General features: G+C 39.1%; 1 protein-coding gene across 1 annotated transcript in view; it reads right to left on the reverse strand.

The window, feature by feature from the left end:
• ST8SIA6 (ST8 alpha-N-acetyl-neuraminide alpha-2,8-sialyltransferase 6) overlaps positions 1-24,578 on the reverse strand; it is a 104,580-nt gene extending 80,002 nt beyond the window's left edge. The window contains exons 1-2 of the mRNA XM_044678209.1: positions 24,484-24,578; positions 23,862-23,960 (exon numbers count right to left, since the gene is read on the reverse strand). Of these exons, the coding sequence (XP_044534144.1) occupies positions 23,862-23,960; positions 24,484-24,578 (194 nt within the window). The remainder of the gene's footprint in view (positions 1-23,861; positions 23,961-24,483) is intronic.
• Between the last annotated feature and the right edge of the window lie 639 nt (positions 24,579-25,217).

A 25,217-nucleotide genomic window follows, 5' to 3' on the forward strand; every position in this document is an offset into this window, starting at 1 on the left:
ATGAGAATTGTTTGGTCCAGTGGTCACAAAGGTGGTTGAAGCAGGCACTGTGGAGCACTAAGACATTGATCAAACATGGAAGATGCCAAGGCCATCCACTACATCCTGGGATATTGCAAATAATCCTGACTTTTGTCTTACCCCTGGACTTTGATCTCTCTGGAACAGAGAATCAAGCTGACAGCTTTGTGCAACTCTGCTTCACTTCAATCCAACTCAAACTGGAGTCAGGACATCACCCCGTGATGCCATTGGTCCTCTTCCAAAACAAAGGACAAACAACAACAGCAATACCGACAGAAGTATTTAAAGCCCTATAGGGTTGCCTTGGAAAGGTGCCTCACACCTAATTACATCACCCTTCTAGTTGCTTCTAACAAACACCAAAGGGTTACAATCCTAACATGTATCTATATAAATTAGAATGGGACTTCATCACATTTCTATCTTCTCTGCATGTATATCCAGGGCTTTATAAATAAATCTGTATCATCTGAAAGTTTGTTCATCTTAGATTTCACCACCTTTGTGGGTCACAGAAAAAAAAAGGGATGGACAACAGAAAGCTTTAGATGATGCTAAGCCTTTCCACTAGACATTAGTGAAAATTTTCTTACTCCTTTTAATCACACAATCTCTCCATGTCCTTCCACTTATCACTAAGTAAATTTTCCCCATAAATGCTTTTTATTTATATTTGGAAAAAAGTCTGTGAAACAACTGGTTATTTTAGACACCAAAATGAAATAACAAAAATGCCTATAAAAATGAAAATATATTTGATACTCTGACCTTTATCTGTCACATTTTGTCTATTCTAGTATTTGTATATTCAGCATATAAGCTTCTTAATGAGCAGGAGAGAAGTAGGCTTATAACAAAATATGGATGAGCACTGGATAAATGAAAAAGAAATAGCTTGTTATATCAAAATCTCTCTTCTCACACCCCTCCCCCATTTCTTCCTTCCTTTATGAGAACAGACAGAAGCATGTGCTCTCTATCTCTGACTCTAACTCTGAATTTATTTAAAAAAAAAAAAACAAACCAACAAACTATGCTTTGACATAGTACAGTCAAAACTTATCTACTTAGCCCTCAGCCATTTATATCTTGAGATTATCAGTTCCCTTTTGAACAGGGAAGAGCCAGAAGTGGAATTTCTGTAACTATGTAGTTTCTTGGTCTAATACTTCTCTCTTCCTTTGCTCCTTGGGCTTCTCTGCATTCTAAACCCAATGGCTTCTAGGGATCTAGCACTAAACTCCAAACTTTCATGCTGTCTTCTTCTTCTGCCCTGGAATTGCTCCCTTAATTCTCCTCTTGTTATTCTTGACCTCAACCATTGGCTCTCTCTTCTCTGAACTTAAATTAGCACAAACCTATTCTTTGAGGTCCCTTCCAATTCTAAAACAAATGTATAATTCTTCTATGTTCTCTCCTATCGTATTGTGTACTTCTTACCCAGTCTCAAACTGCTTTCCCACACTATACTTAGGCTGTTTCCCAACTCTTCCAATGAATCATTTTCACACCTGTTCTAAGCCCAAGAAGGAGAACAACCAGAGTTGATCATTTAAAGTTGAGGGAAAGTAGGGATAACACATTCAAGGATCTTTGAGAAAATAAATTGTGAACATTCCAGAAAAATCTTGACATATTCACTTGGACAATGAAGGGCTTCCCTGATGTCTATAATCCATCTATTTAGCTCAATCTACAACTACTCCACTTTTCATATTCTGTGTTCCAGCAAAGCCAGACTCCTAAACTCAGCATCCCATCATTCAGCTTTCTGCTTTCTCCCAAGTTGTCTACCACTTTGCTTTTGCTTCCTCTCCACATTTCAGAATCCTTACTGCAACTCTCAGAATCTTCCTCTTCACTGCTTGGTGTCTTTGTTCCTTTATGGCCTTCATCAATTGTCACCTTCTTCAAGAAACCTTCATTGATGCCTTTAGCTGTTCTTGTTCTCTCTCTCTTTCCTTCTTTCTCTCTTTCCTTCTTTCTCTCTTTCCTTCATTCTTCCTTCCTTCCTTCNAATCAGAATTCAATTTTAAAAAGCAAATTAATTAATTTAAATATAACTTATATATGGGTTTTATTATACTCTGTAAAATATACTGGAATCTCAGTGTACTGAAAGAGTCCCAGTAAATACAATGTTCAGTCAGTCACTATTAAATTAATTTAAGAAAGAAAACATATTTAGGAAAGGAAATACACTATCCAACAATTCTTTGTAAACACAAATCAGATTTGAGGGGATTTTGGATTATCTGCTGTTTTATATTATTCATTCCACTGTTCCCCTCTATAAGGAAGATAATCAGGAGTTAATAATTGCATGTTTTTACTATGCATAATGACTCCCCCTTTAGTCCTTCCTTCCTTCCTTCCTTCTTTCCTTCATTCCTTTCTTTCTTTTTCTTTCTCTCTCTCTCCCCCTCTTTATCTCCTTTTGCCTTCTCTTTTTCCCTTTCTCTTTTTCTCTAACCTTTTCCTCTTCCTTTCTTCTTCTTTTCTTGCTCTCTCTCTCTCTTTCTCCTCTTCCTCTCCCCCACCTTCAAATTATCTTGCATTTCATGATCTATGTATTTTCTTAAAGAGCTAATCTTCTAGATGATTTTACTTCTCTCTTGGTATCCCTAATGCCTAATCCAGGGTCAGGCAAAGAGGTGCTACATAAATACTTGTTGATTCTTTAGGAATGGAATTTATCTGTTTTTTAAATCTTGTATTTACATACATATATAGATATATAAAGCTCCTTGAAGGTAGGGTTTGTTTTTGCTTTCTCTTTTTCTCTCCAGCACTTAGCACAGTATCCAAGCACTTAATAAATGCCTACTGATCAATTAATTGCTTTAATGAGTGAAATTAAACTGAGTTAAAATTATCTTTTAGACATTTACTCTGCAGGACAGTCGATAGAGGCAAACATACGAATATTATTTTTGGAACCTCCAGCATAATAGGTATTATACAGAAGAGACCTTATATTAAATAATAAAACCTGAAAAACATCCATAGTATGAAAGGACAGTAAACAATTTCATTAATTAGTGTCCTGTTAATTCTATTACCAAGGCTACTCAACTGCTCATTTTACATAACATGGTTCAACAGTCTCTCTGATCATTTACTTTACAGCTTCTCTAGAGCTATTCTTTTTTGGTAATGAGTTGTAGCTGCAATTCACCTTTCCAATGTCCTTTGGGTGAACTTCAATTTAATTTTTCAGAGGCTGAGATTTGTCCAGGGTCACACAGCTAGTAAATGTCTGAGGCAAAACTTGAACACAAGTTTTCCAGAGTTCGAGTCCAGTGCTCTATCCACTATGCCCCATAGCTGGGGGGGGGGGGTAGACGTCTTCGATGAGAATAGTTCAAGGAAGCCAGTTTGGGCATGTGAACTTGGATTGGATGGTTAATCATGTACAGGAGTAACTAGGTGGCACAGTGGATAGAGTGCCATACCCAAGCTCTCATCTTCCTGAGTTCAAATCTGGCCTCAGACACTTACTGATTGGGTGACCCTTTGGCAAGTCACTTAACCATGTTTGTTTCAATATTCTTTTTCCATAAAATGAGCTGAAGAAGAAAATGGTAAACCACTCCCGGATCTTTGCCAAGAAAACTCTCCAAATGGAGTCACAAAGAATTGGACACAATTGAAAAATGACTGAAAACTCATGTAAATATAGGAGACCAGGAATCTAGGGCAAAGAGGAAGAATTAAGGAAAGTATCTTGAAAAGTAGAAACTGTGGCAAGTTAACTTGCTTACAAAGAAAACAATATTTAGAAATGGAATCAAAGTTAAGAGTATCTAGGGATAAGGCTAGTTATAGATCTGAAAAAAATTCTTTTGCATTATAATTTTGGTTTGGTTTTGAGAGGGATGTAGTAGAAAGAACTAGCAGTGGCCTGTTGTCCCTTGGAAACCATCAAATAGCCTGACCTCATGGTCAGCTTATTTGATGGAAAGAATCAAACATGAATTGCATCTTTATTTTTATTTACTCTTTGAACTCAAGAAGCCATTAATAGATAAATTAATCTTTATTAAGGAAGCAAAATATCGAGACCATATCATCCAATGACAAAGTTCATCATGACCTTTTCAGGTGATTTATTTGGTGATGGGACATTCACCTTCATTACTGTGTATAAAGTCACTCTTTACAGATACAGGGGCTAAAAGAAATGTCTTCTCTAGCTATTGAATAGGTTGCTTGTCTCCAAGTCGGTCCATACAGCTCATGCAGGGGTTTTAGCCTCATCAGGGTTCGAGGAGCTAGTTCCTAAAACCATCCATGCATGGAGGGCCCACCTTATTATTTTATGCAGCAATAATGTTTCAGGGTCTACTATATGTAAGGGAAGCTCAGTGACTATAAAACAAGCCGGAGAAGGAAATGGCAAACCACTCTAGGATCTTTGCCAAGAGAACCTCAAAAGGGGTCACAAAGAGTTGGACATGACTAAAATAACTGAACAATAGCAGCAACTGTGTGTGGCATGGTGTGATGGGCATTGTATGTGGAGCTGAAGCACATTCGGGGTGATTTAAGGACCACTTTTGACCATGGGCTTATTTATCTATGCTATTCAGACAAGAGTATGTGCTAGAGTGAGGGTTCCTAACCTGGGATTCATTGCTTCCCAAGAGGTCCATGAAAAGATCTAAGGGGATCCATGGAAAGATCTTAGAGAGGGTCTTTGAACTTTGATGAAATTCTTAAAAAATTTTTTTACTAACCTCTAACTTAAATTTATAATTTCCTTCAAATATGAATTTTTAAGAGACCATTTTTATAAGTCCACAGACTTCACAAGACCTCCAAAGGGGTCATTAATAATAAAAAAAAAGTTAAAAATTTCTGAGCTTCATCTTTTATTTTATTTCCTTCATGAGTTTTTTTTTATTGTATATGTGATATGTATCTCCTGTTATGGTATGAGCAATATCAAAATATATATTGCATGAAAGCACTTGTAAAACCTATATCAAACTATTTATCACCTTGGGGATAGGAAAGGAGGGAGGAAAGGAATGAATCTGAATCATAAAATGACAGAAAACAAATGTCAAAAATTGTTTCTCTGAAAAAAATAAAAGAAATTTTATTTTATTTTTAAAGCCCTTATTTTCTATCTTAGAATCAATATTAAGTGTTGGTTCCAAGGCAGAAGAGTGATATGGGCTAAAAAATGGGGGCTAAGTGACTTGCCCAGGGTCACACAACTAGGAAGTGTCTGAGGCCCCATTTGAACCCAGGACCTTCCATCTCTAGTCCAGGCTCTTTCTATCCATTGAGCCACGTAGCTGCCCCTAAAAGAAAGTTTGAAAGAAAAAAAGAACTTCTGAGCTAAAGGATCTCCAAGGAATAATTGGCTGATGAATATGCACAATTTGCACCTAAAGGATCCCAAACAACACTACCATACAGATATTCTTAGCATCTTGCTTTGGTTCTGTGGTTCACATTGGAAGTCTTACCTATGACTCCAGGCCAAAGAGAACTAAAGGCTTTCTAGGCAAACATGAGAAGCCCCTACTTATCCTGCGACTTTGGTATTGGATGCTGGTGTCAGAGTAGTTCTGGGATAGAGTGAGAGGTGAAGAGATTCCTATTTCAGGAGATAATTTTTTATCTTACTCATATCTTATCTACAGCACAGTATCTCTACAAAAGAGATTAGTACCTCTAATTAGTCTGTGACAAAGACAAAGAGAGACAGATCAGTATGTTACAATAGAGACTATGCTGTATTTGGAGTTGGGGTTGTGTGTTCAAATCCTAGCTCATGCCATTTACAACCTCTGTGCCTTGGGCTAAGTGATGTAGACTCTCCTCTTAAACCTCATTTTAACTAATCTCTAAACTGAGAGGGCTGGACCAGAGAGCCTCCAAGTTCCTTTCCCTATCTAAGTCAATGATTATATAACTTTAAAGTTGTTATTTTAGTGAATAAGAAAAAAAATGTAAGTGACTTTTTAAAATTAGTCTAATGAAGCTGAGAAAACATAAGTAGCACATTTTATATATATATATATATAGTTCCCTGTAAAAACAACAACAAACCAACAGGATAGAACAAATTCCCAGGGCTGGTGTTTGAGATATGCTTTTGCAAAACTATCAGTGTGTTCTTGAAACAAGAAAATATCATTCCCTAGAAAGAAAATAACACAATCAAAAACTGACTGAATTGTGGGCTCAAAGATGGTGATAAAAACACTTTTTTCACATAGTTCTCTCTTCAATTGACCCCAGTTTTGGAATAAAGATTTTAAAATGGATAGCAGATTATGGGTATGCTTGTTAGCTCTGAGAAAACGTTGGAAAAGCTTTGAATTGTTTTCCAGGCAATCTAGAGAGTGGAAAGTTCTAACCAAACTTGTCGTTTTTGTCTTCCAAATCAGACTTTCTAGGTCACCTTTAAGCATGACAAAAATTAGCTGTTTTTCTCAATGAGACATTTACGTTGGGCCTTTGAGAGAGAGAAAATATTTTTCTTAAAAAACAAAACAAAACTACTTTACCTTCTGTCTTATAATGGATACCGAGTATTGGTTTCAAGGCAGATGAGCGGTCAGGGCTAGGCAACTGAGGCTTAAGTGATTTGCCCAAGGTCACAGAGCTAGGAAGTATCTGAGGTAGAATCTGAATCCAAGATCTCCCATCTCTAGGTCTGGTTCTTTATGAACTGAGTCACCTAGGTGCCCCTAAATCAATTTCTAAAGTTATCTTCAGAGGGATTCTCCAAAGCTAAGGGGACCAAGAGAAGAACAGGTATATAGAGAGAACTAACAGTATCAGTCATTGTTTAATGCTACAAAATAAAACTTCACACATGATTGTAGTCAGAAGAAACCAAGCTTGTCTTCAGTTTCTCGCCACCACAAAAAGATGATCTAAATAATCTTGTACAAAAGGGACCGTTTCTTCTTTCTTTGATCTAAAGAAGTTTAGGGAATGTCTATCAGTTGAAGAATAAGCTGTGGCATATCAATTTGATGAAATTCTCTTCTGTTCTAAGAAATGAGGAAATAGGTGATTTCAAAAAGACATTTGAAAGATTTACATGGACTGATGCAGAGTGAAGTCAGCTGAACAAGAACAAGTTATACCAGAACATCAATAAAACAAAAGTGGATGTTTTTGAGGACTTTTATAAACTGAAGAAAAATGAAATGAGCAGAACCAGGAGAATTTATGCCATAACAACAGCACCATAAAAACAAACAACTTTGAAAGCTGCAAGAGCTATGATCAATATATATTGACCATTCACGAATCTAGAGAGCCAATGACAAAACTGTTTATTGATTACAGTGAAGTGATGGATTTAGAGTGGCATGAGACAAATTTTTTATGCAGACATTAAAGCAATTTGTTTTGCTTGATTATACATATCTGTTATGAGAAATTTCTTTTTCTTCTCTCATTTTTTTTTACAATAGGACAAAATTGGGATGGAGGGAAAATAGATTTCTATTTTTTTAATATAAAAAGAGGTGGGGTTAGTTTGAAGAAAAAAGGCATGGAAAGATCTACATGAAATTATGAAGAGTGAAAGGAGGAGAACCAAGAGAACATTATATCCAGCAACAGAAATATTGTTTAAAGAATAATTTGTTTATGTCTACCTCCAGAGAAAGAACCAATAAATAGAAATAAACACAGTTTCATATACATATACATTTTTGTTAAATAATGCCTTCTCTAGTGTTGGGAAGGAAGGAGGGGAAGGAAGATACTTGGGAATTATAATGTAACAAACAAGCAATAAATATTTTTTAAAAAGGGGTGGGGTGCTATAGAGTGAAAGGATCTTAGCTTTAATTAACTGTGTTGCTTTGTTACCAGAGATTTCTCAAGAAATGGTAGTAATCTGTAAATGTATGTAAAAAGAAAATACATCAATAAAACTTTAAAAAATAAACATCAAGCTTGTTGAAGTAGGTTGGACTCTATAAAGTTAAAACAAACCCTGCCATGAAATAATGTCCACTTTCCTCATTTTAAAACTGTGTTTATATATGTCTGTGAATAAAATAGTATTGGGTTGGGTGGGAAGGAGGAATTTAATATAGAGATATTAAAGATCCTATCTATGGGGCTTACTTGTAAAACTCTATCTAGTTCAGAGGACAAGCAGAGTCCTGGAGAATTCCCAGGAGGCCTTTAAATAAGGGGGAAAGGTAGGGTGGGCTGTTGATTTAAAAGAAGAGACTGAGTTGGAATGGGAAGACAAATATTAGACAAATGTTGGCCAAGCGTGTGGTAGTTCTCTTCTTTCCCCACTCATCATGCCATGGATCTTTGAAGGGACTCTGATAGCAAACAATAACTTAAACCTTTACCTTCATCTGAGAATCAATACTGTGTATCGGTTCCAAGATAGAAGAGGGGTAAGGGCTAGCCAGTGGGGGTTAGTGACTTGCCCAGGGTCACACAGCTAGGAAATATCTGAGATCACATTTGAACCCAGGACCTCCCATTTCCAGCTCCTTATCCACTGAGCCACCTACTCCCCCACGAAACAATAACTTCTTCCATTTGAAGCTCAAGTTTCTGCTAGAGCATCCTATAGAATCCTGTGTGTTTTTTGTCTATGCAGTTACATCCAGAAGAGTAACTTTAAATTTCTACATTGCTCTAAGCCAACTGTAAGCTAACTGCAGGCATTCAGCTTTTCTAGAAGCCAAGATGCTTATGAACTGATCCCCAGAATCCCATGATTCAGGGCTCAGCATAGATGAAAGGAGCAGTGGCTGGTGTCACAGATGCCAGCCCAGAAAGACTTTCTGTTCATGGAATGAAGGAAAGGAATGGGTAACATATTTGTTATCTATACAGCATTACCATTTTTTTCTCTCTGATCCAATTAAATTGTCTTTGAAGGTAACACTGTTGAAGTAGAGGAGTGGCAAGTAGGTGAAGAATGTGAGTTCTTACAGAAAAGTAGTTTCTAAGAAATAGACAGAATACCTCTGCATGGAATTTTGAGAAAAAAACAACATTATCGCATGTGTGTATGTGAAGATATACAATATAGTAAGATATGTATCTATGCAAGTCTCTTAATTAATTTTTATGTTCAATCCCATATTCTTTCCCTCCCTTCCCTCCTCCCTGACCCATTGAGAAGGAAAGAAATACCCATTAAACATATGAAGTCACGCAATATATTTTTCCACATTAGTCATATCATAGGGAGGGGAAGGGAAGCATGAAAAATAAAATGAAAAAAATTCTCGCAAGTTTAAAAATAGGGCAATTGTGGGGTCTCGTCATAGAATCTAGTTATTGTCAAAGTATAGCTAGATGGCTCAGGAGATAGAGTATTAGATCTGGAGTCAGGAAGTCATATGTTCAAATCCCACCTCAGAGAGTTCCTGGCTGTGGGACCTTGAGAAAGACTTTTAATCTATTTATCTCAGTTTCTTCAACTGTAAAATGGGGATGATAATAGCTCACAGGGTGGTTATTTTTTGTTAAGTTGTTTAACACTTGGTAGGTGCCTAATAAATGCTTATTTCCTTCATTACTTTGCATAAGAAAATGGAAAATGTGTAAGTTCTCTTAGGGAAATAATTTAATGATGTGATACCATCTTGAGCTAATTAAATCTCAGTAAAACTGTTCAAGTTGTTAAGCAAACAGGCCAAAAATACAAAGAAAAATTCTTTACCACAATTCAGATTCTCTCATTTTTTTCTTATTTTATAAGCAATTATTCCAGGAGAGCCATAATCCTAAGTCTAAAAATCAGTGCACCGCAGGTTTTATTTGTTCTTTAAGAAAAAAATAAAAATAAAAATAAGAAATGGAAAGGCACAGGGCTGTTCCTTACAGATAGTGAATAAATTGCTCAAATTATAGAGACACAAATACACGAATACGTATATAATTTAACTGGCTCAACATAATCCCCACACGCCATTGCACGCACCATGACACCTAACAGCAGTTCTCAGAAATAACCCTCTGCAAGCCTTCCATGCCCTTACGGAGCCAGCTTTGTCTTTGTTTCCACATCAAAATATAGGGGTTGGCACTCCCACTCACTGAGGGCAGATTCAAGCTCATTTTTTAAAAATCCTTACCTTTTGTCTTAGAATCAGCATCGGTTCCAAGATTGAAAAGCAGTAAGGGTTTGGGCAATTGGGATTAAGTGATTTGTCCAGTATCACACCACTAGGAAGTGTCTGAGGTCTCATTTGAACCCAGGACCTCCAGGTCTCCAGACTTTGCATTTCATGCATCGAGTCACTTAGCTGCCCTGGCATTCAGATTTGAACTCTGAATATTGTATCTTGTAACAGTCAACCATCACTCCCCTGAGAGACTCTCTTGTGGCCACCACCTCTAGAAAACTCAACTTCCAAACAGGACAACTCAAGGTCCTAAAGGGACAGCAAAAAGTCATTATTGGGCTCCAAGAAGTCAGAATGAGATCATTTGGGTAATTCTCTTCTCGCTGATTCAATGGGTGGATGTGTTCCCTAATATTCGGCACTGATCCTTACTAAACTATAGATGCCACGTTACTCTCTTTAATGATTCATGCTCCCCTCTTTCTTCCTCCCACATCACAACTTATCAAAGTTTTTTCTTTTTCTCGCTATATTTTACATTAGTCCAATAAACATTTATGAACTACATTTGCCATTCAATTCATTTTAAACAAATACCCTACGCAAAGCTTTAACTAAGGGAGGGGAACTAGGGCTTGGTAACAGGGTACTGGAATTTAGAGGGCAGCAACAAAACCTATGTCTCAATACCCACACACCCACCTTGTGCCAAGTACGATCATATATTAATAAAAACTTATTCCAGGCCTAGAGACGGGAGGTCCTAGATTCAAATCCGGCCTCAGCCACTTCCCATCTGTGTGACCCTGGGCAAGTCACTTGACCCCCATTGCCCACCCTTACCACTCTTCTGCCTTGGAGTCAATACACAGTATTGACTCCAAGGCGGAAGGTAAGGGTTTAAAAAAAAAAGAAAAAGAAAAAGTTATTGTACATGGAAGTGATTGCATTTTGGATACATCTTTTCAAAAGGAAAATTGACTTTGATAAATGGATTTGGATAGAATTTTTTAGATAAAAACTTCCTTTTATTGGGAAAGATAATGCAAATGCAGTTAATATATTTGTTTATTGGACTAACCAAACTATAGTGAAAACCTTGCAAATTTGGACAAATTGGAGTAGGGAGCAAGGAGCATGAATTGTTAATCTGAGAAGGGAGAAGAAGGCAACTGAGCAAAGCTCTGAGCAGAACTTTAGGGAATATATTCACCTATTGATTCAGGAAACAAAGTTGGTGAGATGAGGACCTTCTGAGTGATCTCATTCTAATTTTTTAAAGCCCAACAACAAGATTTTCTATGACAGCTAGGCAGAACGGTGGATAGAGCACCAGGACTGGAGTCAGGAAGATTCATCTCCCTGAGTTCAAATCTTGACTCAAGACATTTACTAGTTATGTGATCCTGGGCAAGTCACTTCTCCCTATTTGCCTCAGTTTCCTCATCTATAAAATGAGCTGGAGAAGGAAATGGCAAACCTCTCCAGTATCTTTGCCAAGAAAACCCCAAATGGGGTCACAGGGTCAGCCACAATTGAACAATGACCAAACAACAAGGTTTTACTGTACCTTTACCGGCTTGAGTTTTTCATGTGAGAGGGCTACTTTCCAGAAGGTGGCTGCAAAAAAGATCCCTAAGCATCAGGGGGTAGCTAGAAGCCACCACAAGACATTCTGAATTCCGATTTACCCACAGTGAGGGAGAATGCTCACTTCTCTGCTCTGGCGTATTGAGACAAGAACAAAGCTGGCTTGCTCTATAAGTGAAGGGAAGGCTTGCAGAGCGTTATTTCTGAGAGTGGCTATGTGTGTGCTCTCATGGTGAGGGCAGTGGAGTGTGGGGATTATTATAGACCCGTTAAATTATATACATATCTAGGTACTTGTGTCTGTATAATTTGAGCAATTTATTCTTTATCTCTGAGGAATAGCACTGCTCCTTTCTAACTCTCACTAAAAACAAAAACAAGCCGGGCTCTTAGAATTAGGATTATGGCTGTACTTAAATAATTATTTAGAAAACAAAATTTAACAGGTTTAAAGACCTGGATTTTCCTGAAGCATTTTTCTGTGTGTGTATGTGGGATGTTTTTCTTTCTTTCTTTCTTTTTTTCTTCCTTTTGGTTCTTGCATCTCCAGAACAACCTGAACCGTTTCTACTGGGAATTCATTATCTCAGCTTGTTGCCATATCATTAAATGAATCCCCTAAGAGAAATGTCACATTTTTTTGTTCTTTAAAAATGTCTGAATCAATTCAATTTAATTTAGCAAACACTTATTAAGCATCTGCTGTGTGCAAGAAACTATATATTCCAGACATAAAGTTTTATATAAGCAGATCAGTACCCTGTTTTTCTGGGTGGCTAGATGGTACAGTAGATAGAATGGCAGGGCTGGTGTCAGGAAAACCTAAGTTTAAATTTAGCCTCAGATATTAACTGTGTGACCCTTGGCAAGTCACTTTACTCTGTTTGCCTCAGTTTCCTAATCTGTAAAATGAACTGGGGAAGAACATGGAAAACCACTCCTCTATCTTTGCCAAGAAAACCCTAAAGGAGGTCACAAAGTCAGACATAATTGAAAATGACACAATAAACCATCACTACCCTATTTTTTAGAAGATACTCATATATGTATATGCACACAGAACTTTTCATAATTTATATCTACTAGCATATGCATGCAATAGTTTTATACTTAACAATTTAATCTACATGTAGTTTCTTTTTTTAAAAAAAAATCCTTACCTTCTGTCCTAAAATCCTGATTCTAAGGCAGAAGAGAGGCAAGGGCTAGGCAACTAGGGTTAAGTGACTTGCCAACAGTCACACAGAGAAAAAGTGTATGAGGGCAGATTTGAACCCAGACCCTCTTGACTCCAGACCTGGTATTCTATCCACTGTGCTACCTAGCTGTCCCTCCTATACATAGTTTCAACATTCCATCTCAAAGCTGTGTTTTTGTTTCTTAAATTCAAGTAGTGTGCTGTGATGGATAGAAAGCGTGTTCAGATCAGAAGAACCAAGTTAAAGTCCCACCTCTGAAATACACTGACTCTGTGACCATAGGCAAGTTCCTTACATTCTCTGCAACCCAGATAATTCTCTAGGACTCTAAGTGTCAAAAGAGCCCCCTACTCATATTTGTAGAGTTTCCTCACCAGGAGTTAGTCCCCTACAACCAGTGAAATCATCAGTCTGCTTTAAAAAGAAAAAGTAATCTTCAATATAATCACATAAAAAACCCCAACTTTTTGGCAGCCTCACCTTTGAATTACCCTCAAAAACTGCACAGACGGTTGGTGGAAACTGTGTTCTGAGCTAACCTTTCTGGAGAACAATCTAGAACTCTTCCCAAGGAGCTTTAAAACTGGATTACCCTTTGATCTAGCAATACTACTACTGAGGTCTGTATGCCATGGACATTTTTTTCAAAGATGGGGAGAACCTAGTTATACAAAAATATTTGTAGCAGTTTTGTGAAAGCAAAGAATTAGAAATTGAGGGGATGTTTACCAGCTGGGGATAGATTAACAAATGGGGTATATAATTGTGATGGAATACTATTGTGTTATATGAAATGATGAGCAGGAAGATTTCAGAAAAAAAACCTGGAAATACTTATATGAACTGATACAAAGTGAAGAGAGCAGAACCAGAAGAACATTGTACATAGTAACAGCAATTGTTATATGATGAACAACGGTGAAGGACCTAATTATTCTCGGCAATACAGTGATCTAATACAATCCCAAAGACTCATGAAGAAAAATACCAAACACCTCCAGAGAAAAGAACTGATGGAGTCCAAATGCAGACCACGACAACTTTATTTCACTTTCTTTTTTCATTTTTCTTTGTTCAAATCTCATCCACAAAATGACCAATATAGAAAAATGTTTTATAGGATTGTATCTGTAGATCTGTATCAGAGTACTCTGGAAGCAAGGGGAGGAGGGAGAAGTATTTAGAATTCAAAAAAAATTTAAGAATGTTAAATTTGTTTTTATATATTATTTGGGGGGGAATATAATATTTTTTACAATCTGCACAGAATCAAACAATCTCAAAGTTATGTAGGAATTCTCAGCCTCAGAGTTCTTTCTAGTAGTCTAGCATATAAACCCAGTAAATGGGCTTGCAGCTGCTATAAGAAGACCCTCAGTTTTGGAAAGCTCACAACTTCCCACACATACCATTGTATTATTAGGTTGGTACTGTTTACCATACTAAGGAATGGTACATTAAATTCTTATGCTTTTTTCCCCTAACATAAAGGGAGTGTTATATTTTGTCAAAAGCTTTCTCTGCATCTACTGATGTAATCAAATGATTTTTGTTTTTGATATTAATATGGTTGACTATGTTTATGGTTGTGAATCAACCCACCCACTCCATTTCTGAACCCTTCTCATTGTTAAGACGCTTTTTCTTATAGCCCATCTGAATCAACTTTGCCACTTCTAGTCCTACTCCTGCCCTTTTAAGCTAAGTAAAACAAACTATGCCCTTCCTCTACAAGGTAAATGTTTAAATACTTTAAAAGGCAACTTTCTCTACTTCTCTTCTCTAGGCTAACTATCTCCCCAAAGAAAGAGATCTTCATTAGCATGATCCTGAATCCCCAATGATTCTAGACAATATTCTCTGATCTGATTTCAAATTTGTCAGTATCTTTCATATTCGTTCAGCTATTTGTTGCCCCATTTGGAATTTTCTTGGCAAAGATACTGATCTGGTTTGCCATTTCCTTCACAAGTTCATTTTACAGATGAGAAAAGTGAGGCAAACAAAGTTAAGTGATTTTTCCCAGAGTCACACAGCCAGGAAATGTCTGAGGCCAGATTTGAGTTTAGGAAGCTGACTCTTGCTGACTTAAGTCTTGGCTATCTGTCCACTGTGCCACCCAAATGCCCTTTCCTCGTATATTGTGATTACTGATACCACCAACTGTCCCACCCTAGACACTATAATTCCATTAATATATCTCTTAGCATTTATTGTTTGCCAAATAAAGATGAGATAATATCTTTTTTGAATTTAATATATTACCTTCCCTCAAAGATTCTATTCCCTTAGAGAGTTGGCTGGATCACTAAAAGTTAAGTGACTTGTCTTGGCAGGTAATATGATATAAGCTGTACATATGTTGTCATACAATATGAAGTAAGGAATGTCAGAGGCAGTCACTAGTCAACAAGCAACTAAGTGCTCTCTTACTGGCACTGTGCTAAGTGATGGAATTACAAAGAAAGGCAGAAGGAAGTCGCATTCAAATTTGCATTAACTAGACACATATAAGACAAATATAAACCAAAATCAAATCCAGGTCTTCCTGACTCCAGGGCCAGCTCTCTACCCACTTATATACAAAAATTTTTAAGTCTTCAAGTCTAGTTGTAAGAGTGAATACATGAATATACATTTTTAAATGATGTATTCATGTATTATTTCCAATTAATTAATTAATTAATTAATTGTACTGAATAAAACCCACAACAACTGACCAATTACATCCTCAGATCTCACAATGGCTAGAACTTTGAAAAAGGATGCTGGATGTTCAAGTCAAGTACTACATCCCAAGTGAGCGAGTCCTGGATGGACCAATAATGCCAAATTTGCAATCAGAAAGTTGGTAGGGTTTTAATTTGAGCCCCCAAACAAATGGGGCTATTTGGTATTCCCCAATGGAGGTGGCTGGGCAGCAGAGGTGGCCCTAAAGCATAAAATTCATAAATTCATGGATGCACCTTCAAATCATCATATGTGGGGGCACATGCACAATATGAAGAATAAGACTGGACACCAAAGCATAAAAGGTAAGATGTAGAGAGTATCTCCTGAATAATTAAAGAAAAAGTGAAGAAATGAACCCTGAAATAGAGAATGTTGGAAACAAAGGTGTGCAAAGAGTGAATAAGTGTGGGATACAGGACAGCTAAAAGAATAACATAGAAATCAAAATAACAAAATATGGGTTAAGTGTATTCTCAAAAAGAAAAAAAATGTAAGGGTTCTGGGTATACTTTAAAATTAATTCCAGGTGTACCCTGGTTCTGGAGAGGATGACAGATTGCCATTCAAAGATTAGTGAATTTCACAGCTTGTATGACTTCTGAGAAAGAAAAAATCTTGAAATTCTCATTTGGGTGAGTTCCAGACCATTTTATAACAATCAACCAAATCTTTGAAGACATTGATGATATCCTATAAGGATGATATACTTTGAGGAAGAAGGTAAGTTAAAGAGCATCCAGGGTCAGCTAAGTTCCGTGAATAGAAAGCTAGGCCTGGAGATGGGAAGTTCTGGGTTCAAATTTGAACTCAGATACTTCCGAACTATATGACCCTGGGTAAGTCATTTATAAGCAGTTGCCTCACCCATACTATTCTTCTGCCCTAGAACCTATATAATCCTAAAATAGAAAATAAGATTTTTTTTCTTTAAAAGCATTCAGAGGAATATAACCAAGTTGGTAAGGAAGAGCCTTGAGATTATGCTATCTAAGGATAAGTTGAAAGAACTGAGGATATTTACCCTGGGGAAAAGGAGGCTTAATAGGCATGATAGCTGTCTTCAAGGATTTGAAGGGCTGTCACGTGAAAGAGAGAATAGACTTTTTTTTTGCTTGCCCAAAGGGCATAATTGGGACTCAAAGGTGGGAGTCGCAAAGAAGCATAATTAAGCTAAATGAAAGGAAAAGCTTCCTAAAAGTAAGTGCAAGGCAAAAGTGGAATGGAGTGTCTTGAAGGATAATGAATGGTTCCCCCTTAATGCAACCTAAGAAATAGACAAATGACAACTTATCAAAGATGTCACATCAAGGATTCTTGACTCTGAACAGGTTAGACTAGATGGCCCTAGAGGTCCCTTCCAACTCTAAGATCTTTAGAAATAATTATTCTTTTGGATTTGAGTGATCCTAAGCAGTAACTGATTTCTAACAGTTTCACAGGATGTAGAGGGTGCTTGGTGCTTCAAAGACAAGAGTACTGGTTACAAGGGTAGAAATGTTGTCCACCACCCCTTTGGTGGGGCAGAAGAGAAGTAGTAATTCTATTCTAGAATTCGTGAAAGAAAGGTAAAAATCTGGGCATGGTCTTAAATGTCTAGATTTGGGGGCAGTAGATTGCAAATGATTCAGAGAAAGGACCCAGGAGGAGAATCTTAGAAGATGTAGTTTAACTGTCACTCTACAGCAGTGATTCCCAAAGTGGGTACTACCGCCCCTAGTGGGTGCTGCAGCAATCCAGAGAGAAGGTGATGGCCACAGGCGCATTTATCTTTCCTATTAATTGCTATTAAAATTTTAAAATTAATTTCCAGGGGCCTAAGTAATATTTTTTCTGGAAAGGTGGTGGTAGGCCAAAAAAGTTTGGGAACCATTGATCTAGAGAAACTATTAATGGTCATGCTTAGAGAAAGGCAGTACAAAGATAAAGAAGACTAAGAGAACTTCTTTCCCGAGAGACTATGTGAGCCATATTTCCTTAAAAAACCTAAATTTAACTTTTCTCATGTGGAGAATACAGCTTGAAGAGAATTCATGAGAGACTTTGACTGCTATTTTGAGAGAACTGAAAGATAGGACTATACTTCCAGAATTGGAAAAAAAAAGTCAGGAGTTGCAGTTCATGGTTAAAGGTGATTGTGACTGTGATCCTCTCATTCTGATGTTTCTAAAATATCTAAATATGTACTTGTACTATTACATTGTTAAAAATTTTTGTAGCCTATACTTTAAGCTTATGAGATGAACTGGATTGATATTGAAGGATAGCAAAACCTTACGAAAAAAAGATGTTTCTCTAATTTATTTTATAAACTGATGTGAGATATTAAGAGCTAATTGACTAATTAATGAGAGATATTATAAATTTCCTTTAACTTATGAGAAAATGTAAGAACAATAGCCCTTTGATTTCCTTAGATCTCAATATAAAAATGAATATGGAGAAGAATCAAGTGGCAGCCAGGTCAGGGGTCTAGTATGATTGTCAGCTAATGTAGTTCTTCACACAGCCTTCTCTATTCCATCTAGGCTACATGTGGGGATATATTAACCCCTTTTAGCTATTTAAGCCTCAACTCAAGGACCATCTCCTACATGAAACCCACCTCGATTCCGTCCCGGTTGCCAGTGACTTCCCCAACCTCAATCAACTCCTATCAGTTTTGTATATTCCTGCATGTTGTTTCCCTTGACAGAATATAAATTAGTTGAAGCCAAGGACTTTTTTTTAAATTTTTGTCTTTGGATCCCCCATACCAAGCATATAGTGGCTACTTACTATATGCTTATTGATTGATTTATAGTAGACTCTCATGGGCTAACGTTTCCCAGGGGAAGTCAGCCTAGGAGGGCTGTTAAATTCTCAAGGATGAATTTCTGAAGACATAAAAGAATCCAATGGGAAGGAAAACTGGAAGCCATATGAAGAGACTCATAGGGATACGTGAAGAACTCACCAATCAACTTAGATTTTTTCCCCATTATATACATAACACAAAGGGCAGGTAATAGAAGATGACAAAAGAGAAACAACAACAAAAGCATGGTATGGTCCTGTCACAACAATTAAAGGACTTTGCTAGGTCCTAGGGAAGAGATAAGAAAATACCCTCCCTCTACCCCTTTAGAAGAGTGGAAGCCTAGAAGTGTATACTCTGTTGGATTCAGTTGCTATTTTGATTAGTTTTTCTTAAGAGGCTTCCCTCACTTCTTTCTTCTTTGTTTTAAGGAAGTCTGCGTGGAAAGAGGAAGAGGGGGTTTATATTCAGAAATGAAGTTGAAATAAAAATGTTAATAATTAAAAAAAATAATACTGGAAGGAGTGCTGAAGCCTGCAAAGAATGTTAAGGATAACAAAAAGAGATGTTTTTTTTTAGATCTTTTTAAGGAAAAAAAAGGAAAACCAAAGTAGGGTTAAGATAGCTGTGGAGGGCAGATGGAATGTTGATAACCAGCAGGAGAAAAAAGACTGTTTAATATTTATTCTGCTTTTTTTTCTTCTTCTAAAGAGAATCAATGGCTTTTGGATTAGAAAGAGCTAGACAAAAATGGCTAATGGGGGTGGAGTGGTGACCTAATATTATCTAATCTAAATAAATAATTTTTTAAAGTATCTAAATAGCCCCGTTGAATTCAACCCAACCCATAACAATTTTAGGTACTGAAAAGATTGTCAGTTCTGATTGTTGGGCCCCCAGCAGCCACATTTAAAAGATCTCTGAGGATGGAATAAGTATTATACCACCAGAGAAGGGCAAATAAGCCAATTTTTAGAAAAGGGAAGAGAACAAAGACACTAAATTCTAGACTAGTGAATTTGAGTTTTGTTTCTGGCAAAAATTCTAGAAGAAATTATTAAAGATGAAAAAGAAAGAAAAAAACAAAGCTTGCTCACAAAGCCAACACAGCTTCATTAAGAACAAGTAATAATAGACTAGCCTATTTCCATTTTTTTTTGTCCTTAGCAGGGTTACTAAGTTGACAAATTAGGATACCTTTTACGTAGATTTTTAGCACCGTGTCTGATAAAGTAGGCGACACCTTTCTTGTGGATGAGGTGAAGAAATGTGGGCTAGACTATGGTACAATTGGATGAGCCCAGAATGAGTCAAATGAGCAGATTTGGAATAGCCACTGATGATGGGTTTAGCAGAATGCCTAGCCACTGGAGTGCCTCAGGGATATGTGCATGGCTGGCAATGTGATGTTTAACAGTTTTGTCGATGGCTTGGATAAAGGTAGAGATGGCATATTTATCAGTTTTGGAGATGGCATAAAGCTAACAAGGATAGTAACCCATTTGTTGACAGAATCAGAATCTGAGACAATTGACAAGCTAGAGCATTGGGTTGAATCTATTTAGATGGGATTTAATAGGGATAAATGTTAAGTCTTATGATTGGGCTCAATAATCTCATGTACATGAAGAGAGCCATTTTTAGGCAGGAACTAGGGGTAAAAAAGAATCTGAAGTTTTTAATGAATGGCAAAGTCAATATGAATCAACTATACAATGGAAGGAGAGGGACTATTTCATTTTGATTTTGTATCTCCAGCACTTAACACTACCTAGAAAGCCCTTCATAAATGCTTTTTGATTAATTGATTGAGTCATGTGGCAGCCAAAAAGCTAATGTGATCTTGGTTTCATTATGAGAGGTATGGGGAGCAGATAGGTGGCTCAGTGGGCTGAGAGTCAGGCCTAGAGATGGGAGGTCCTGGGTTCAAATTTGACCACTGACACTTCCTAGCTGTATGACCCTGGTCAAGTCACTTAATCTCTATTGCCTAGCCTTTACCACTCCTCTGGATTGGAACCAATACACAGTATTTATTCTAATTTTGAAGGTAAGGGTTTTGGGGATTAGGGAGAGAGAGAAAGTGCATCCATGTGCAATGATATGATATTCTGCCCTGATGTCATGGATGAATATTGTAGTAGATCAAAGGTACCACCATATAGCAAAACTGTGGATAAACTGGAAATTGCCCAAAGGAAGTCAGACAGATGATAAAGGTCTTAGAGCCCCATGGCAATATGAGGACTGTTTGAAGGAAGATGGACTGTTAACTCATTGGTGAAAATACTTGGCCAGAGAATAGGGCATGTGGTAAACTGATAGCAGTTTGCAAGTAAATGAAGGCCTGTTATATAGAAGAGGGAATAATCTTATTCTCGTTGGCCCCCCAAAAGGCAGAAACAAAAGCAAGAAGTAGAAGTTGCAGAGTCAGAAACTGAAGCTTAATGCCAGGAAAAATCTCCAAATGATAAGAACTATCCATTGGTGTGCTGAAGCTATCTCTAACCAGCTGGTGGCAGACCATTAAATTTTCAGAGTGAGCATTTACACATTGGAAATCAGCAAATTCTATAAACAGGCCTGAGCTTATTGGATTGTGTTTTTTTTTGTCTAGACACAAGAAAGTGATGAGAAACTGTTAATAATGTATATTAAACTTTTTTCTTGAGACGGTTGTTAAACATTTACCAGTACACCCTTGGAATTATCCAGAAATTGAATGGGTTACCTAAGTAAGTAGTGAGTTCTCCCTCAGTATCTTTAGGACATTGAATGATTGGGGGGCAGTTAGGTGGCTTGGTGAATTGATAGTCAGACCTTGTGACGGGAGGTACTGGGTTCAAATCCGATCTTAGATACTTGATAGCTGTGTGACCCTGGTCAAGTCACTTAACCTCCATTGTCTAGCTCCTACAGCTTTTCTGCCTTAAAACCAGTACATGGTATTTATTGATTCTAAGATGGAAGGAAAGTGTTTAAAAAAAAAAGCTGAATGATGAAATGTCAGGTATGTTGCAGCAAGAATTCAGTCTTTTTCCAATACAGGATGAAATAGAAGACTGCTAAGATTCCTTCTAACTCTAAAAATTTGTAATACTTTTAGGACAAATTAACAGATTAATAGTAAGTATAAAGATATGTTTTAATGTGTTTAAATGTGTTTTAAAAAATACTGGGGCAGCTAAGTGGCTCAATGGATAGAGAGGTAGATCTAGAGACAGGAGGTCCCCTGGGTTCAAATTTGACCTCAGACTCTTCTTATCTGGGTGACCCTGGGCAAGAGTTTCCTAACTCCAATTGCCTAGCCCTTAAGTCCAGATACTCAGCACTGATTCTAAGACAGAAGGTAAAGTTTGGGGTTTTTTAAGCAACATACTTGGGGGGGGGGGAGTGGGAGCAAAATCTGAAGCAGTAAGAACATTTTCCCTAAAGTTTATCTAAACCATCAGTGACCTCTTTAAAATTCTTTCCTGCCTGCCCTTAACTGAGATGTCTGTATAATCTTTGAGCTCTTGTACTACAGAGCAGCTAAACTCTAGTAACTCTGAAAAGGAATGTTACATCTGGCAATTCAGTAGATATATTTATCTCTTTCCTTTTCTCCTCTCCATATCCCGTCAGCTCGGTCCAAGCCTCTTTGCCTCATTATTCCTTCTCTCACTGTCCCTTATCTCTGAATGTTTTCTGCTGCCAAATAAACCCTGAGACAATTTCCTCCTTCCTACCCACCAGGCACTTATCCTTTCTTCCTCCATCTCCTTCCTAAAGCCTTATACATTCAGAGAAACCATTTACTAAGAGCGCAGCACACAAGATATAAGCCCAGACAACCCTCAAATAACCTTGATTCTCAGGGATTTTGCCATCTTCATTCACATCTGCTGCTCCTGTGAACTGTATTGTCTGCTTAACATAGATTTCAAGTCATAAAAAGAGCTAGTGGCCTCTCTGTATAAAGGAAAGCACTGTGCCAACTTCAGAAATCATTATTGGTTTTAGATGAGTGTTAAAGGAAACACAGCTCCATCTTCACCCTCAGTTACAACAGATGAACAACAGGGGCAGGATTTCTTCATAGATTCCTTTCCCCAGTTCCCTGTTCACCCCCAAACTGCAAGGATAGAGATGCGACTCAGCTTTCCCTGGCTGTTTGTTTTTTCTCCCTTCCAGTTCCTCTGGACTTCCGAGTTCAATTGTAAATGTGCCGCTAGCAGATTGGAGCGGACTCCAGAGCCCAGTCTCTGAGGTGCCTTGCAGCCAACTCTTCCAGTCAATGTCTTTGTGCAGCTTTCCCACAGATCAGAGTAGCTAGACAAACATATCATAGGAGCTCCAGGAGAAGAAAGATGAAAACCACAAACCTGAGACAAGCAGTAATGAAAGGGAACGGAATGCTATCCTGAGCAGGAGAAGCAATAAAGCAAACTGGCTAAGAGGGAGAAAAGGGAGCGGGGCAGGCGAAATACATAAGGGGGAAAGATGAAGGGCCTTTAGGAAGAAGAGGAAGGATTAAAGAACCCAGAGAGACAAGCAAGAATGTAAATGTAACGTCCATTTCCAGAAACCAGGCTTTCAAGGTGCCTTTAAAGTGTTGTGGACATGGGAAAAAATGGGATTTTTATGGTCTAATTAGTTCTAGATGGATAATGAAAGCAGGAGAGTCAATGTACAAAAAGTTACACAGGTTACATTCCTTAAAGAAAAAAAAAAAAGGGTCGGCAATCATCCTTTTTGTGTGTATGTGTGTGAGGGGAAAAGGGACAGCGGCCCCAACACTGGCCAACTGTAGCTGGGTTTTCACATCTAGTCAGACACTCATTTAGAAAGCAGGAGACCACACTCACCTTGAACTAAGCTTGGAGCTACAGGGCACCAACGTGAACATTTATGATAATAACAATAAAAAGAATCAGCAAGACACATTGCATGCGGATGGCTACTCACACCAAAAAGACAAAGGGGCATTTTAAGCCCCAGTTTCTACTTTGTAAGGGAAGCATAGACAGATTAATTTTTACTCAACCAAAACATCTGTGCCCAAAGCAGCCACATCTTTAGTGCACGGAGACAAGGCAGAAAATAAATAAATAAATAAATAAATGAAACCCATCAATAGATCCTAGACTAGTTTGTTTGTTTGTTTGTTTTTACTATCCAACTGCCCGGAATCACGACGTTTACAGGAACATATGCTTTGTTTTATTCTCTCCCTGCAGGGAAAAACCACTGGCAGAGATGGGAGCATACTACTTACTGACTAGTCCTAGTTTTAGCCTAAAGATCTCTCAGCCACACAGACAGGTTCCCTCTCTCCACCGTGACACTCGTAGGAGCATTTTTCTGGTACTGGATGAGAGACCCTGCTCCTGGACCATAGAGCCACCCAAGAGCCCCTCCCTCCCACTGCCTTGTCTCCTTTGCCGATAGTACCTGTTTTTGAAGACGGAGCCCGGTGCAAATGGGAAACTGAGCTTTCCCGGCATTTCAGGGGTAAAGTTGACTGCTTTCTTGGCTTCGCCTTTCCAGTCCCTAGGGAAGGGAAGGAAACTAAGTTGTCAAACAGCAGCAGAAGCTCAGCCCAGGCTCAGTAGCTTGTCTCTCGCGTCCGTGGTACATGGTACTCGGAGCCAGGCGCCACTGGGGAGCCCAGAGGCTTTGCGGGGACGTTGGAAGGGCTGAGGGCGACCCCAGACAGAGTGGGGAGTTGGGAAGGTGGAAAAGGGGAAACTGCCAGTCCCCTCCCGCCCTCGGATCTTCCCCTTCCGAGGGCGATCCAGTCCCTGGAGCCTCCAGCACTCTGCCTTCTCCACGCTGTCCCCCTACACCTGCTGGCAGTCTGAGTGGACTGAAGGGATACCCATCCCCAGGTGGCAGCCCTCCCCAGGGTTTGCCCACAGTCCGCCTCCACTGGCGTTTGGGCTCCAAAGGTCTGCGCCCCGAGGAAGGAAGGCGCAGAAGTGGGGCTTGGGCTGGCGAAGGGAGCACCTAGAGGGCGGCGAGGCAGGGGAACGTGTGCTTGCCTCCTGCCCCCCTCTCCCTGGCACCCCTTTACCTGGAGCTCAAGGGCCCTTCGGTTGTGAGCCACAGAAGGTACAGGAAGAGGAGCAGGGTGGCGAGCACTGTGAGCAGAGCAGCGGCAGCCTTCATGGTGAGCCGCAGCCGGTGCCGCTGCTGCCAGCGCCGAGGAGCACTCTCCCTGCCCAGCCCGCACCGGAGGAGCCGCTCCCGCCGCCGCTGCCGCCGCCGTCGCCACCACCGCAACAGCGCGACGCCAAGCCGGAGTATTTAAAGGCGGCGGCGGTGGTGCCGAGGGGCGGCGACAGAGTCGCGACGAAGGCGCCCGAGCGCCCAGGCTAGCGCCGCCACCGGCCCGCCCAGCCGAGCCTTCGGGGCCCTGCTCCCCGGCGCGCTCGCTGCTTCGCTCGCCCGGTGCAGACACAGCTGCGCGCCCTCGACCTGGCCAGCCCCCGAGCGCCACTAAGCTTTCCTCTCTCCCCGGCTGCAGAAAGAGGACGAGTCCCCTGTGGCTGGCTGCTGCGGGCTTCAGTGACCGCCGCTGCGCTGGGGCGTCTCATCTCCTGTCTGTCGGCTCGTGCCCAACTTTCCCTGCCCACCACCTCTCCTCTCTCCCCTCGCTGGCCACAGTAACCGCACCGTGCTGCCAGCCCGCACTCCCAGGCTGGTTTCGGGCAGTGAAAAGGAGATTGTGGATAAGGGAGGTCTTCCTTCCAAAACTTCTTACCCCTTCCATGCAGCCCTCTCCATCCCTGTTTTTTTTTTTTTTTT

Source organism: Gracilinanus agilis, chromosome 5, assembly GCF_016433145.1.
Source record: "Gracilinanus agilis isolate LMUSP501 chromosome 5, AgileGrace, whole genome shotgun sequence".
Classification (NCBI taxonomy): Eukaryota; Metazoa; Chordata; class Mammalia; order Didelphimorphia; family Didelphidae; genus Gracilinanus; species Gracilinanus agilis.